The sequence below is a fragment of the Hippopotamus amphibius genome, chromosome 4 (assembly GCF_030028045.1).
Source record: "Hippopotamus amphibius kiboko isolate mHipAmp2 chromosome 4, mHipAmp2.hap2, whole genome shotgun sequence".
NCBI lineage: Eukaryota > Metazoa > Chordata > Mammalia > Artiodactyla > Hippopotamidae > Hippopotamus > Hippopotamus amphibius.
In genome coordinates this window covers 129554521-129572135 of record NC_080189.1, presented here as the reverse complement: position 1 = coordinate 129572135, position 17615 = coordinate 129554521, and the positions used below count along the sequence as shown (strand labels likewise).

The 17615-nt window shown below is 40.6% G+C and overlaps 1 protein-coding gene across 1 annotated transcript in view; it reads left to right on the top strand.

The window, feature by feature from the left end:
- ITGA8 (integrin subunit alpha 8) overlaps nucleotides 1-17615 on the top strand; it is a 171380-nt gene that overhangs the window by 131637 nt on the left and 22128 nt on the right. The window contains exons 24-26 of the mRNA XM_057732743.1: nucleotides 428-533; nucleotides 2782-2940; nucleotides 13594-13722. Coding sequence (XP_057588726.1) covers nucleotides 428-533; nucleotides 2782-2940; nucleotides 13594-13722 — 394 coding nt within the window. The remainder of the gene's footprint in view (nucleotides 1-427; nucleotides 534-2781; nucleotides 2941-13593; nucleotides 13723-17615) is intronic.

Below are 17615 nucleotides of genomic sequence, written 5' to 3'. Positions count from 1 at the left end.
AGAATTCTAGATTTTTATCCACAAAAATGTCCCGCTTTTTGATATGGCTTGAAGCACGGATTATAGATCCTGTGTACACACACACACACAGAGGATCTATAGATAGATGTATGTATTTATATATGCATATGTGATATTATCCATCTCAGCTGAGGAATGCTCTCTGCTCTGCCCCCTAGTGCCCAAGAGAGGAGATGCTATAAAATAGTCAATTTCGGAGCTAGAGAGCCATTAGGAGATGTTTCAGACCCTTACCTATTCCTTTAGTGATTTTGCTGAACAAAACTTTCAATACTTTCTTCCTTGTGGGCAATATCTATTCAAGTAAACTGTCACTCTTTGCCACTGCTGTTAGTGTACTCCACACTAGTGACGTGTTCTTTACATTTGCCGACACCAGCTACTGACGTCACACTCCATGTTTCAGGGTATCTCATCCTCCCCAGATCGTTCTGCCCATTCACAACTGGGAACCAGAAGAGGAGCCCCGCAAGGAGGAAGGAGTTGGACCATTGGTGGAACATATTTATGAGGTAGCCGTTGTCTTTGTTGCAGTTGTGTTCAGGGTTTGTTCTTATGCTCTTTACTAATAAACTCTTCATAGCATTTGAAAAGACACCAATCTGTGATCTGAGCTGTTTATATCCTGCCTAGATTTGTGCTGTTTTGCTCCCATATTGCAGTAGGTGGTGGGGGGGGGGGTGTCCTATTAATTAACCACTGTATGGTCACTTGCTTTTCAGGGGCGAGAGCCATTCTACAGTGAGAAACTTTTTATCTTGTTCCAGTTCATTTTTAAATGTTATTTCCTCTCTTTTAGTGTTTGGACAGCCTAAGTCTAAAAATGACTAGCTCTCTAGACTTTATTTCACTTCTTCCTAAATTTTCAGCTATTTTTAAAACCCACCCACCTCTTAAACTAAAGGTCGCCAACCAGAAGTTACCAGACAGAGAAAACTGTTGGATTATTCACTATTGTACCCCCCCAAATGCATATATAATATGGGTGGGTGGTAGACAGATAAGAATAATTTTATTGTTTATTTGACAAACCCCAATCTGACATGTATCCTCTTCTGAGATTTGAAATAGTCCATTGATTTTTCAGAAGCAAGCCAGCAGCTCGTGATAAAGCCCTGATGCTCTGTTTCCACTTCAAGTGTTAATCTGTTCATAGGGAAGAGCTTTGTTGACACATCATCTGAAACATTTAAATTTTTTTACAGTTAGAAATCAAGATACAGTAAAGGGTTAGTTTAGCAGTTATTCTTTTTTTTTTTTTTAAATAAAGTTAATGTTATCAGTGGAGAACAGTTATTGCTGTTTATCTTCAAGGGACCATGAATGGACATTTGGTGAAAAGGATGTTCCAAGCCATTTTCTGTTTGAGGTTCCTTCTTGGTTAATGCCCTAGTCCCTTTCCTGTGTCATGCATGCCGCTAACCTAATAATAATTCTTACTGTGACTTTCATCTCAAGTTACAAGGAATGTGAATAGCGTTCTCCAAGGATAACAATAAAGCCATTTCAAAACTGATGAGCCATTTACATATGTGGGGAAAAAGCATCAACTCCTGTGCAGTGTCAACATGAAAGCCTGCCATCTGCCCAACCTGTGGTCCAGAATCAGAAGCCCTGTCCAAAGCTGGATCAAAGCCTTGGTTTAAGCTCTCTTGATAACAAAAGGATAACACAGTCCCCAAGGCCATTCAGATTAAGAACTTCACTGGAAAAAAAAATACTGTCAAATAATTTATTAAACCTTGCGTGCACTAGTTTCTCCTTAGGAATGGCGAGACTTTAAAGTTTGAAAACGTCCAAACTCAGTCATTCTCAGGGCAGCCCTGCGTCTAATCTGAGCAAAAATGGATCATAAAATTTAAGGGTAATAACCAGTAGTGCCAAAAGCAATCGCTGAACATTTCTTACAGGCTAATCGCATGTCTCAAAATGTACTTTTATCAATGGATGCCATGTTGCTTTGATAACGTGAATTAAACAAGCCACCTAATAAGCACAGCCAACTATAAATTTTTTTATGGATCATTATAATTGTCAGAACTGTGGAAAAAAAAAAAAAGACAAAAGGGCCTAGCTAACTTTGAAGTGAATTTTCAAAACTGCAGTAAATTTAAATGCGCTTAGTGTTTTGCCCAAGCTGTTTTGTGTCCTGCAAGTACAGGATTCTGGTGTTCAAAATATTCATCTCGTTATGCAGCGTGGCCTTTCTTTACCTGAGATTCGCTGATTAAAATAGAAGGAGCTCAGCTTTGAAACGTGCACTTGAAGTGCACTGTGAGGAACCCGGACCATCTCTGGTGTTTGATGGATAGCTGCTTTTCTAGAGGGCGAGAGAAAGTGCATCGCATATGGTTGCAACTGGCAAGTCAGCAGTCAGGAAAGGGGCAGATTTCAACGTAAAGAAAGAATACCCAGGTTTAGAAAGCATATCGTTAAAATGGCATATCTAGTGCTGTGATTAGATTAATATAAATGTCCAGTAAACTGCACAATTATTAGACATGGTGAATGTGGTCTTTGCAAAGGAACTCTGCCCTTAGAGCTTCACAGATTGAATCGTCTTCTCTCAGCATCAGCTCATCTTGTGCTTTCAGAACTCCTCTTGCTTATAGAGACTCTGTCTTCCTATTTTCACGGTCATGGTCCTGAGGACTTAAAGCCAAAGGTACGCGCTTCTTTAGAATAGGTCCAGAGTCTGAGGAGTTTGATTTCATCTTGTGCCTTGTGCTGACCATTCCATGATGTGTTCCCTGCTTGTAGCTGCACAATATTGGACCCAGCACCATCAGTGACACCCTTCTGGAGGTGGGCTGGCCCTTCTCTGCCCGGGACGAGTTTCTCCTCTACATATTTCATATTCAAACGCTGGGACCTCTGCGATGTCAAACAAATCCTGATATCAACCCACAGGATATAAAGGTAAGGAGCCTGGTCTAACTAGCAGCTTTCTTTTATTTTTCATGGTAAGGAGAATACACGAACAATGGCTTTTTTTTTTTTTTTTTAAAAAGCAAAGTAATGATAATTGAGTCAATGATAATTGAATAATTGATTCAGTGATAACTGATCAGATCTTTGCTTTTAGTTTTATAGTTAAAATGTCAGATCTAACTTAAAATATCATTCCTTGAAAACTCAATTTCTCCTGGCTTTCTTGCTCATGGAAGCTGTCATTTATTTAGCCTCTTTCAGAATGACATTTTACATCTGGTTTGACTAGCAGCACAACCAAAACCAAATCAGAAATAGACCCCATGTCATGTTTTGGAGAATTTGTACAAAATGCTATTTATAAAGTTTTTTTGGTATAGTGCCCAAAGACATAAGGATCTTTGCCAAAATGGGCTTTTCCAGATGTTGCCAATAGCAAGTGGTGAAATGCAATAATTTGCCAAAGGCCATCTCAATGCTCTAAGAATCCCCAGCCTGGAATTTTCAGGACCCCAGCTTACAGAGGAGTCTGGAGCAGGGCTTCTCAAACTCTAAGCATATCTGAATCACCTGGAAGTCTCTATAAGACACAGGGTACGGGGTGGGGTATGAGATTCTGCCTCTCTGCCAATCCCCCACCTGATCACCAAGCTGCTGGTTTGTGAGTCACACTTGCACGAACCAGGAGCTCAAGCATCCACAGAGCTGATTCTGTCCAGATTAAGACCCAAATCTGGCTTTGGGTTCCTTCTCGGTAGGAAAGAAATTAATGAGTGTAAGCCCTTGAAAATGTCTTATTTGAATGAAAAAAAAATCCTTTGTTAATGAGATGTTGTCCTCAAAAGAGAACTTCATTACTACTCTCCAGTACTGGCAGGGACATGGTGTCTCCATTTTCAACGGGGCAGAGGGCAGCCTTCGGGAAATACTGATTCAACCATCGGGGATGCAGGTCCGCCTCTATTCCCAACCAGTGGCACTAGGGCACTGATGTTATGAAAGGATTTCTTTTTCAACCCAACACGCCTTCTGTTCAAGGAAAGAAAGACTAAAAGGGGGTCCAGTATTCATGGATTTATGGGGCAACAAGCCTCCTTCTTTATGGGGAAAGAATAAATAAGGCCACTTGTATTCCACGAAATTATTTAAAATACTTCCTCCTTGGTGTCCTCCCCGCCCCCCATTTCCTTTTTCTTTGCTCTTCATTGAGATAATTTTAACATCTTCAAGGATAGTAGCTTATTAGAAAATAGTATCTTCAAATGTTAATGGGTAACATCTAAGTAATTAAGACATTCGCATCTCCTGTCCTGCAGTTACCTTAGACCCGATTTCAGTCCTGAGATTCTTGGAGCACATCATTATGCAGAGGGCTTCTAACTCTCTTTGACTGCAATGCTTCCTCTGTATCTGACACTATTTATACATGTTTGTATATATTATGTAACTTGTTTAATGTGCACTGTGTTGGTTGTGAGTTATTTTTTCTTTGTTGCAATTTAACAATCATTTGGCTGGAACGGTACCAATAGATGACTAGCCTTAAACATTGGCAGATTCATGCAAACTGGGTGGGGGTATATCCCCATTACCATCATTCCCTGCTACTCAATTATTCCTTAAAGTAGATTTTGATTAAAAATCCTTCCAAGGCTAGTGCTTTTTAAAATGCGACTTAGTTGTGCTCATTTTATAAAACTCCATCTGTAGAAACTGAATATAAGATTTGATTACAATAGAAAGTAAGAGCATGCTAAAATAACTAATTATAACAAGTCTTGAATTTTTGAAATCCTGAATTCATGGAAAACTTGAAATGTTATTACTTTCAGGTTCCCAAAGTATTCACCTATATTTAACAACTATGACCCAAAGAGTCTAAATGAGCTTTTATCAATAAATAGATTTTAAAACTTGATAATCAATACAGATTTTTATATGAGTAGCTATAAACAATTGGGAGTACTTGAAAATTACTTTCCTCTTAAGATATTACATAATTTCTTGGTGAAATTTACTTGGCAATTTCTTTCTTTCTCCATAACGCAAAGCTAAACAGTCTATTCCCTGTCTTAAATATGAATTGGAAATTAGCAAATTATCTATTATATCTTGTTATTATCAAAAGAACAGGCCGGGTAAAGTTTTAAATCCAATATCAATTTCAGATTTTTGCATCAAAGCTAATTGCTGGGGGTTTTTTAAAATTGAAGTGCAGATAGTTTTATTTTAAACTATCTAATTTTTTTAACTTAGTTCTTTAACTGGGAAGCAGAGAGAGGGTAGATCTTGTATAAGGAAAAGGGAGGCAGAAATTATTCTTATAGGCAAAATTAAATCACAGTATTAAGTCTTACCTATTGGGTAGATTCCTTACCTTACCATATAGGTTCTACAACTTCTGTATAAGTAGAGCATAGGTGGTGAGTATCTCTTAAAACCTCTGCATCTAGGTTTGTCTTTTCTGAGGATGCTCCAGACTTCACTAGATTAGCCCCCAAAATGTCCCAACCATGGATCTGTCCGGGAATGGACCACCACCTCAACTTTCTGAAGTTCCCTGCAGAGGATTTCCAAAGTTCCCCACCATGTTTTCCTCTTTGGCCATTCAGTTGACTTCCTTTCAAAAAAATCTTTTTCTTTTGTGTTCACATACAATTTTTTAGTCAACTTCTCCTCCCATATATATTCTCACTTTTATCCACTTAGCACTGAAAATAGCTCTCTCCTTCACTGACTCTTTCAGACTCTCACAAGTTCTAAGGAAATTAGCTTATGAATTAGAAACCATCAAATTTCCTTTGAAACATTTTCTAGGCCACCCAGTTTAAGGAACCAGTGCCACCAACTCTAAAATCTTTGAAATTCCCCAGACATCCTCTGCAGAACCTCCACAAGGCTTCACACTAATTAAATCTATCAGCATTTAATATAATGTACTTAACACAATCATTTTTTTCCTGTTTTTAAAAATTACTCATGTAGCAGCCATCCTGGCTTTATTTTTTGTTGCAAATACTTAGTTGTATGCATCAAAGCCATATTGTGGATAAAGTAGGTTTCCTGTGGGCTGGCCCGAGAACTGAACCACCATTTAAAAACATCATTTCTAAAGAGAAAGGTATTCTGAGTGCCAAACATCTAGCCAAAAACCTTCTGAAATACAACCCGTCTATAAATTGAATATGCATTCCAAATGCCACTCTCCTCACATAAGCCTCAAAGTCCGAATAGGCCTGATGGGGTACAGTTCTCACAGGAAGTGGTACTGTTTGGTTATCCCATCAGTTACCTGGATGTCCACAAGGTTTGAAGGGCACACAGTGACCGCATTGGAAAGCCACCACCATGTTCATTCTGTAACCTGTGGCTGTCTTAGAAGACGATGGTCACAAGATCTCACCCACATCCAACTCATTTGTTGCCCAAGTACAGAGCATTGACAACTACATTAGGGTTAGGGGTGTGGAGAACACATTCAGAAGTCGGTGAGGTTTTTATTTGTAAGTACTTGCCTTGTATTAGGCTTCGTGACGACTCACTCAGCCTGCTTTGTGACACTGTTCACAGTGTTCAAACATCTGAGTACAGGGGGCAGATAGAAGCCTGGGGAGACAATGGGGTTCAGGAAGAGCTTGAGTGAGGTGCCCAGTCCCTTGTGGAGCGCAGCTCATGCAAGTGTGAGGTGTGGCACTTGGGAGTGCCACTGTCACCCCTGCTTTCACTCCTGCCTCCCAATGAAATGGCTCCTGTCTTTGGTTTCCTGTCCCTCCCAAGATGATCCCATTCATTCTCTGTCTTCTATAAACCTGGGGGCAGAAGTAGGTGGCCGTGAAGGTTCTACCTCTGGACTTCTGGTCCAGGGCAGGGACAGAGGGTTTGAATGTGGCGATTTGCTCACATCCTACCATCTAAACCCTTTGGAAACATTCAACTGTCTGCAGCACTCAGACCAATCCATTAAGTCTAATTTCTTCCAGATCCTTCTTGGAAGAAAATGTCAGAGTTGCGTAAAGTATTTCTCAACTATTCTAAAGGCAGTGAAATAATGATTTCAAACTACCAATTTTCTTATTTTGGTGGACTCTATCCTGGGGTTGGGAGGGTCCTTCCAACAGGCTACGATCTCTTGATAAGATGAAGTTGAAAAAGGAAACACAATTAAGGAACCAAAGTTGCATAAAGAGTAAAGGAGTTTTTTTAAATTGGCAAGATTTCATCAGGAACAGCAAACATGAGATGCTGGGAGTCAGAGCTATGGTACGACTGTACCCAGAGGGAAAGACAAACAAGGTGGTCAAATCTGACCTGCGTTAAGGTCACGATAGAATGTTCTGGGGCTAAGTTCAAGAAAGGAGAATCCTGAGATAAAAATGATCTGACAGGGACTAGATGAGGACGACCGATTGCAAGAGAGAAAGCCAAGGGATAAAGAACTGTCTTTGGAGCCATGGAAAGCAGGAAGTTGCAGCCGAGAACCGATCTGATCTCTTGAACAAGACCATTCCCACAGGAAGTCCAAATTACAACCAGATAGTGCAGACATGGAAAGCAGAAACACAGAAACTGTTCTCGGGGATTATAGCCCTGCAAATTGTTTTTTTAAATCAGTGGGCCGCAGACAGTGGCTTGGCAAATGTGCGTAGTTTTGTCTTATCCTTAAGAGAATTTTCTTCCTTCATAACCACCTCCATTTACTTACTGCTTCTTGATAATTCAGGATGCAGCACACTTGTTACTTTCTCTCTCTCTCTCTCTCCCCCCCCCGTCCCTCTCCCGCTCCCTCTGATAGAGGAATTTCATTCACCTATTACTTATAACACTACCTGTAGTAGTTAGTCTTACTTATAACATTACCAATTTTCAGCCACCAAAGACAACATACTATCTGAGGTCTATTTCTCTTTGCCTTATCCTCTCCTTAAGATGGTCTTCAAGTTCTCATGTATGTTTCAAAGTGTAAAAATGCATGTCCAACAACGAAGCTTCAAAAACACCAGTGGAGTGAATTGATTCTTTCAGTTATGCTTTGCACGAACTGTTCAGGAGGTTAAAAAACAATTGTGCTTTTTTTTCCTCTCCCAACAAATCTTGAACATTTATGTCTTAAAGAAAATGACATGGTAGACTGACCCCCTGGACTTGTCTCTGTTTCGATTTAATTACAGACAAAGAATGACATGAGAGAAGGGAACTGCCTCTTGCGGACTAGGAATACCTGAAATCCAAAGGCAGATGACAAACAAGTTGAAAAAAATAGTATATGTTGTGTTTGTTTGGATTCACAGAGCCCTTAGTCTAATGTCACCTAGTTCTTTTCTTCTGAAGCTGCATTTCCAACTGTGCTGCACATTCCAGCCACACAGCATCCCTTTAATCCGTAAATGTAAGCCTATACCAGAGTGAAGAGTATGTGAAAATTTATGAAAATACAAAACTCCTGTTGGGGTCAGAATCTGACTAGCAGCTGGGGAGAGAGCCACATTACTAACAATTATTTCCTTATCACAGAGAGAAGCAATTTTCATGTTTGTTTTGAAGAAGATACATTAGTGTTTACCACCAGCTTTCATAGCACTTAGCAAATATTACCCCGAACTGAAAGTCTGCCTAACATGGGTGCTTAGGGGCCAGCCTCCATCACCTCTGAGGATTTCAGATTAAGGAAAAACGTGGCTTGTAGGTTCATGATTCATTGTGAAACAGGCTCCAACAGTTAGTCTGGAAAATAGCTTTTAACTGTTGTTTACATTTCTTGGATAACTTCTACCTTGTTGTGGGGGGTTGTATTTTTGTTTTGTTTTGTTTTGTCTTTTGAAATAACTTGTGGAATGCCATTTGAGAAAACTGGGTTGTGAGCCATTGGAAGACTTTCTGATGATGGTGTTTGAGTGGTATCCCTCTATTTGGAAAACAATGTCACTAAAAGAAAGAAACACAGTTTATCAGCCAACCCCTGTTGTGTCATAATTCATTCTCTAGCTCAGAGCAAGTCCTGTGTTTTATGGAGAGACCACTTAGAAATATTTGAGATGGTACACCAGGGACCACCACAATAGAATGTGTTATAACTTTATCTGCACACAAGCTGCATCCCATAGAACCACACAGGAAGTTGAAGAGTTTTCTTCCCTTTGGGCTATTTTACCACAGCTATTACTACTGCTGCTACTACTACTAGATTGTAACTTGGGAATAAAGAAATATTCCCTACTTCTTTCCAGCATCGCTGCTCTAGATTGGTTACCTACAGACTTAAAAAATCTCCCAGTGATCTATTAAAAAAAAAGAAGAAATTGCGCATGATAAATCTCAAAGAAAAAACTACACACACACACACACACACCCCCCACATGCACACAGTATATGATGGAAAACAAATAAGGAAACCTTAAAGATTTCCACAATTCTGAATTTTCTGTCTACGTTCAAGTTTTAATCTTACGTTAAAAAGGCTTTTCTTTCAGATTCTCCATCATAGAGTATCCCTGAGCTAACTCATGGCTCACCTACCATTGTCCCAGAATATTGCAAAGGCCCTGGGGCTGACCCTCACCTCACTCCCATGCACTCCATCATCCTGGTGCTCTGAACATCACCTCTAGCTACCTTACCTCTCAAATGTTCCTTTCAGCATCCAAGACTCTAAATCAATCTCCTGTTTTTCTATTTTTCTCACTTCCTTTCTCCACTAGCCCTTTCCTTCCTTGATATGAAAACTTTCTCTCAGTTAACCCACCCCACCCTCAAGACTGCCTTTGCCCATGCTTTCTTTCCTGCCAAGCCTGGAATCCATGGTGAGTTGGTTAAAACATTCTTTTAGAAGCTCTCTTACTTCACCTCCCTTGTCCTCTCTGTGCTTTCTGAGTCCCTGCCCTGACAATCTCCATCCTGCTTGACCCCAGATTCTGGCTTCTCTACCACTTAGCCTGAGGGCACATGACAGACTGATGGTGGCCCATGCTCACTGGGCAGCAGCAGCTGCAGATCTGACGGTCATCCCTCTGCCGTCTGACAGTCACTCCCTCCCATTCTCCTCACCAGCTTCTCCCAACCTTCACTACTCTCCCTGAATCTCCTATCCAGCCTCTCGAGTATAACTACTATTAGCAGGTGACCTTAAGGCAAGACAGTCTTCAAATGACCCATTTCCCATCCCAAATCTCTCCTCGCCCCCCTCCCCCGCCCCCCCCCCCCCCAATCGTCTCTCTCTCATCCTTGGCTGCTCTCCAGCACTTCCAGAGGAAGGTTCTTCTCCCAGTTCTTTGCTGCATCAAGTATTCCCCTTAAATTTTAGGTTTTGGGTATTAAGTTTAATTTCAAGTACCTAGATCTGCAACCTCTTCCCCTCTACTAGTTCCTTCCTTGGATCCTATAAAGTTACTTAAATTTCCTCCATCTTCAAAACAAACAATAAGCAAATAACTTGCCTCTGTAGCCTCTTCCAAGAATGGATTTCTTTTCCCTTCCATTGTTAGCCAAGCTGTACTTGGTACCCCTACTTCCTTATTTCTCTTTTATTCTTATGATAATTTTTTTGGTTTTCATATTAAAAGTTACTAAATGTCTATCATAAGAATATATTAGGCAAGATGTAAAAACATAAAGAAGAAAATATTTAATTTCTAGTAATGTCACCACCCATTTACTGCTATATTTTCTATTTATCCATTATTTTTTCATTTCACCCATAAACATTTCATTGTATATTGCCAATAATTAAAGACACTCTTTAGAAATCCATAATACCATTATCATGCCTAAAAAGTAATTAGCAAGACTTCCTTAATATCATTAAAATTCCACCACTGGTAACGATTAGATGGCTATTCTAAACAGTCCTGTTTCTCATACACAATGTAAGTCAATGTCCATTTTAAAAAATCTTATTATATCTGCAATTTTGTAACCTGCCTTTCCTCTTAATAAGATCTTGTATCTTTCTAAATTACTACATAGCTCTACATCATCTTAAAAAACTGTCTGGTAATCTTTTGTATAAATGTCATGATTTTTTTTAACCAGTACCCTCTATATGCCCATAAAGTTTTACATTGCTATCTTTGTCTCCTTATAAATAGCTGCTAAGAATATTTATGTTTTATTTTGCTTTGTTTTGGTATTTCCTTATTTGGGGGATGAAGCTGCATCTCATCTCTTAGCCATTAGGAATCAGTTAATGTGAGAATAATATTGAGATATAATTTCATACTTCTTCAAATACTTATCCATTTCTCTAAATCCATTCATTCTTTAGCTTCTTTGGTTCAGTTGCCACCTGTCCCAATCCCCTGCTCAGGAAAGGGCATCCATAATTTCTTTTTCCTTTTTTTTTTTAATTGAGATATAATTGACACATAACATTTTATTGGATTCAGATGTACAACATAATGATTTGATATTTGCATATATTGTGAAGTGATCACAATGTCTAGTTAATATCCATCACTTTACATAGTTACAATTTTTTTTCCCCTTGAGATGAGAACTTTAAAGATCTACTCTCAGCAACTTTCAAGTATACAACATGGTATTATTACCTAGTCACCATGCTGTACATTACATCCCCAGGACTTATTTACTTTATAACTGAAATTTGTACCTCTTGATCCCCTTCACTCATTTCACCCATCACTGACCCCCGCCTCTCGCAATCACCAATCTCTTCTCTGTATGGATAAGTTTGCTTCTGGACTTTTTTTGGTTCGGTTTTTGGGTTTTGTTGGTTTTTTTTAGATTCCACTTATTAAGTACAATCATAAGGTCTTTCTTAGCATAATGCCCTCAAGGTCCATCCATGTTGTCACAAATGGCAGGATTTCCTTCTTTTTTATGGCTGAGTAATATTGCATTGTATATCGTTGTATACGTTTAGCACAATTTCTTTGTCCATTCATCCATTAGTGGACACTTAGGTTGATTTAGCTATTGGAAATAGTGGTGCAGTGAACATGGGTGCAGATAGCTTTTCCAGTTGCTGTTTCTGTTTTCTTTAGGTTACCATTCAGAAGCGGAGTTGCTGGGTCATATTCCATAATTTCTTAAGTGACAAATTCAATGAATCCTTTTAGTCCTAACCTTTCTTTATTCGTCTGCAGGACTGAACATTCTTAGTCACATGTTTTTCCTTTATTTTTCTTTTCTGCTACATTCTTTTGGTCAAGCAAGTTCCTGAGGCCAGCCCAGGCTGAAAACTTAGACCCCACCTCATCATGGGAGGAACAGCAAAGAATCTGTAGGCTATTAGTCACTTATTTTTGCAACTTTCTTTTCCTGAGGCTTCTGTAGAATCACACTTCAATCTCCTGGGTTGTCTCCTACATTTGATCCCCCCCACTCTGACTTTTCCTCGCTGGGTCTCCTTCCTCTCTTTTTGTTTTTTGGTTTGGGGGCTTTGGGTTTTTTCCTGACATTTGCTGGGATGTTATATATGACTCTACGCGTCTCATTTGACATTTTCTCATGGGGCAACTCAGACCAGTTGGCAGGCAGTGACTGTACAGCTTGATAGGTGCTGATGGAGAACAGAGCCATCATCTGGAACATCAAACAGGCCTCAGGGAATGAGCCCGGTGCAGAGTAGAGTGGGGCGTCGTTCTGCTCACTGGGGAGCGGGATGCTGGGGGCTCTTGGTGAAAAAGGCCTGCTGGAGCAGCAGGCAGAAGTCAGCACAGAGAGAGCTACATGTGTCATACTGAGAAGCCTGGACTCTATTTCTGTTTATCCAGTAGGTTTTTCTAGGTTCTTAGGATGTACTGAGCACTATCATTTCAGCTGCAACGTAGGAATATCTTTTTTCATTCCACGGAGGTGAACGTACTAGGATTGCTCCTGTGACTACAAAAAGAGACTGGGCAAAAGAAGACGTGCTGGTGAGGGAATGGGGAGCAAAAAATTAGGGTTTTATACTCAGATGGTCTAAAACAAAGAATTTTAATGGGGTAGTATTTATGATTTACTGGAATGCTCAAAATATTTATCTGGTGATTCGATATGGCCAGCACAGAGCCTGAGAAAACATCGTAAGTTCTAGAACACTTGCAAAACAAACTCAGGGCTGAAAACAAGCTCCATCACAACACAGTGCTCACGTGGCATGCTAAGAAAGACTCGTTTTCATCAGAATACAGTTCTCTCCTGAGGGGGCACTTCTTACAACTACAGGGTGTGGGGCTCAGACACGCCCAAGTCCTTGACCACCTCTGGCTGTTTCCCCACCATCAGCACCCCACTTTTCTGCCATCTCAGGACGCATCTCACCACACAGAACGCTCCTCAGTTCCCTGATAGACAATGAGAGGAAAGTAACACTAAAATGATGCCTCACGCTTAGAAAGTCACTTCCACATTCGCTGTCCTTAGGGAGAAATCACTTCTGCTTAAAATCTTATCCTCACAAGATAAACTTTCCAGGAGCACATTTCCTGGCTTCAGGAATTCCTATCATTGGAGAATGGAAGGGTTGCCTCCTGCCAGTGTAGTTCATCTTGCTGATGGGAATGCTGCTGGTCACTGAGAGCGGGTCTGAATTCTCAGGTGAATCGTAGTTAAGAGTAAAAAAATCGCCTAATGCTCAAGGCTAATGAAAAGGTAACGAGTGTTCATGGACTTGATGTGACGTCTCTGGCTCACTGTTTGCAGCCCGCTACCTCCCCAGAGGACACCCCCGAGCTAAGCGCCTTTTTGCGAAACTCCACCATCCCTCATCTGGTGAGGAAGAGAGAGGTGCCTGTACTGGAGCCTCACAGACAGAGCCCCGCAAAGATCCTGGTGAGTTGTCTACGCGCGCGGAGATCCGAGAGGGAAGCTTGGGTTGATCAGAATTCCCGAATGCAGGCAGTTTTAACTTCAACTACCATTTTTTCAGTCTCCTACTAGGCTCAAATATGTCCAAATTTTTGGCAGTGCATATTGTAGACATGAAAGTGACTACTCTTTTTTTTTTTTTTGCAATATAACATTTTCCTATTTCGTTATTTCTTTATTTTTGGCTGCATTGGGTCTCCGTTGCTGCACAAGGACTTTCTCCTAGTTGTGGTGAGGGGGTGCTATTCTTCATTGCAGTGCGTGGGTTTCTCATTGCAGTGGCTTCTCATGTTGTGGAGCACAGACTCTAGGCTCGCGAGCTTTAGTTGCAGCACACAGGCTCAGTAGTTGTGGCTCGAGGGCTCTAGAGCACAGGCTCAGTAGTTAGGGCACACAGGCTTAGTTGCTCCGCAGCATGTGGGATCTTCCTGGACCAGGGCTTTAACCCAGGTCTCCTGCATTGGCAGGCGGATTCTTAACCACTTTGCCACCAGGGAAGCCCTGTTTTGTTTTGTTTTTTTTCAATGTCTTTTAAAAAAATGTATGCCAGGCCTGACAGATAATAAGGGCACTGCCCCAAGAATCTTTGATCACTGCAACAAACGATAATAAAGCCTACATAATCTCCCAACACTTCACAAGTAGATATACATAGGGATGGGTAGGACAAAAAGTAACCAAATATATAGAAAAACAGCAGTGTAAAACAGAGTTTTTCAAGTCAGGATGACACATGAACACACGTATTTGCCTGGTTCTTTAACCCCAGATCCCACTGAAATGACAATAAAAATTTAATTAGTGAAAATATATGTCTTGAACATGCTCTGACATGTATTTATTTCATCTTGACCATACCAAAAGTTTCAAACATGGAAATGGCTACAAAAGTGCAAGGAGCAAGTCTAATGTAATCAGTAAAACAAATCAAGAGAGGAACATTTATTATAATATTGATAGAAGTACCTGCAATTACATGGCAAAAACCTATGGCAGTTGGCAGATATGACTCAAGTTCCTGTAAATTATTATTGCACTGTAATGTTTTTTAAAACACAACAGTAGGGAATCTATATAAGATCTATATCCTAATCTATGCAGTTTAGGATAAATTAGTAAAACTAATATTATCATTGTTGGGACTTCCCTGGTGGCGCAGTAGTTAAGAATCCACCTGCCAATGCAGGGGACATGGATTCAAGCCCTGGGCTGGGAAGATCCCATATGCCATGGAGCAACTAAGCTCATGCGCCACAACTACTGAGCCCATGTGCTGCAACTACTGAAGCCTGCATGCCTAAGAGCCCGTGCTCCACAACAAGAGAAGCCACTGCAATAAGAAGCCCATGCACCAAAATGAAGAGTGGCCACGGCTCACCGCAACTAGAGAAAGCCCATGTGCAGCAACGAAGACCCAATACAGCCAATAAATAAATAAATTTATTTTTAAAAAATTATCATTTTTAAAAAGCTTCCAAGAAGAATGACAGAATAGAAAACAATGATTTAAGTTATGAAGATGTAGTGTACAGCATGGTGAATACAATTAATAATACCGTACTGGGTATTTGAAAGTTGCTAAGAGAGTAGATTTTAAAAGTGCTCATCACAAGAAAAAAAAATTTTTGTAACTATGCGTGGTGATGAGTGTTAATTAGACTTACTGTGGTGCTCATTTCACAATATGTGCAAATATTGAATCATTTCGTTGTATGCCGAAACTAATAATGTTGTATGTCAATTATACCCCAACTCATTTTTTTTTTAAAAAGAAAACAATGACTGATAGAATTCTCATATTCAGTACCAATAAGAAAGCCCTCTGGTGAACCAATGCCCAAACCTATGGGAACAAACCATTTGGAAAATCAAGATTCGAATACATTTTCCGTTTTCCATTTCAGTATATTTCTCATGCGTACGCTGAGGCAGTGGAGATCAGTAACTAAAATTCCTTTGAATACTATATGCACTTCTATTATAGGGTCAGATATTTTTCCCTCCTGTTCTTTCTCATTAAAGATTTTTAATGTAAGACAATTTTTAACTTCTGAATATCGTAGAAACTTACTGTTTACAGATGAGAGCAAGGCAGTCCTCCATTTCCATATCTGATTTTAATAACTCATGTTTTATTTCCTTTCTCTCTTACTGGTTCAAAAATTGCAAATCATCCACCTACGCACGTCCTCGAGTCAAAACAATTCTGGATAGAGAGTGATTATGCAAAGTTTATTCTAAAATCAAAAGCTAAATAAGACCTCCTACAGTTTTTGTTTAGTTAAAAGCAACTTACTGAATCCCATTTCTGATTAGGAATCTGAAAGTGCAAAATGCCAACATCCTGTGTTGGGATCACAATTTCCAATTTGCATAAGAAAAATCTGCGTCTGTTAACATGGAACGATAATTTCTCCTCCGCCTAAGAATATCCTTGCCTTTCTCATCTTGGGCCCCCGCTGCTTTTGCAGTTGTCATCCCATCTCCTCCTCTCCAAGCTCTCTTCTCCTCCCTGGCACTACTCAGCTTACAGAAACCTTATCTTTCTGACCCTCCTCAGCATGTGATACTCTTGACCACTCTTTGAAATCATCACATCTCTTGCCTTCCCCAAAACTTTCTCTCCTGGTTCTCTTCCTACCTTTTGGCCTCCCCCTTCTTAGAATTTTTCACAGACTTCTCGTCTGCCCATCCCTAAATGCTCCTGTGCCTCAGGCTTCCATCCTCAGCCCCCTCCGCTTCTCTCCCACTGATTTTGCTCTTTCAGAGAAATTTCTTCCATGCCCATAACTCCGGTTATGCCTAGGTGCCTCTTGCCATCTTAGCCACACCTGACTACACTCCATCCATCTGCATGTCTGATCCACCCCAGCCCCAACATGTGCTCAGCTCTCTGTCTCCATGACCCCCTTCCCCCAAATGTGTCTCTTCTCTAGAATTCCCAGTTTCAGCAAAGCCAGTACCCATCACTCAATCCCCCAAGAAAAAGAGCTCCCCCATCCCTCTCTCTCCTTTGTCCCAGCCTTCAAGTAGTCACCGAGGACCTAGTTTACTTCCTAAACTTCTCTAAAATTCATCCTCCTCTCTCCATTCCCACCACGTCAGGGTCCCATCATTTCTCACTTGGACTCTGGCCATTTCTCACTCGGCCTTTATCAACTTCCTTGCCTCCTACCCTCCTCCCTCTGTTCTTCCTCACCTACCACCCATCTAAAACACAAGCATGATCAGATCCCTGGATGAAAGTGCTTCACAGACTCCCCAGGACCTTCTGAATCGAATCGAAACTTCTTAGCACAAATAGGAAGACTCTTTATCACCTAGACTTTCTCTCATCCCTATCTCATTTCCATCTGCGCGCCCCACCCCCAAATACCCTTTTTTCCTCTCTTCGGAACATGCACTGGTCTTATACAGGAGAACCATGTCCCCATCACCTCATACTGCTGAGTAACTCCTCCTCGCCCTTCAAGATTTATTCTGAGCATCACCTTCTCCAAAAATCCTCCAACAGAGCTGGCTAACAAGGACCATCATCCCAGGGAGTTTACAAGAATTACCTCCTTCTGATTCCCCTCTTTTGCCTCCAGAGGGTGGGATTGGCAATGCACAGTATGTCGGTAACAGAGCACAGGTAAACCTGAGAGTCCTACAGGGAATACACACTGCAGAACTTTGACATTCCTGCTTCTGCTCAAGGCACAAAACCCCAAACCTCTCAGTGTGCAGCTATCGTAGAACAAGAACAGCCCAGCCCACCTGTATTTAGAAACATCATATAGAAATCTGGCCTTACTGGACTTTATCAGACATGCAATACTGACTGCTTTGTTTTTAGAGAATTCTGAAGTTCTCAA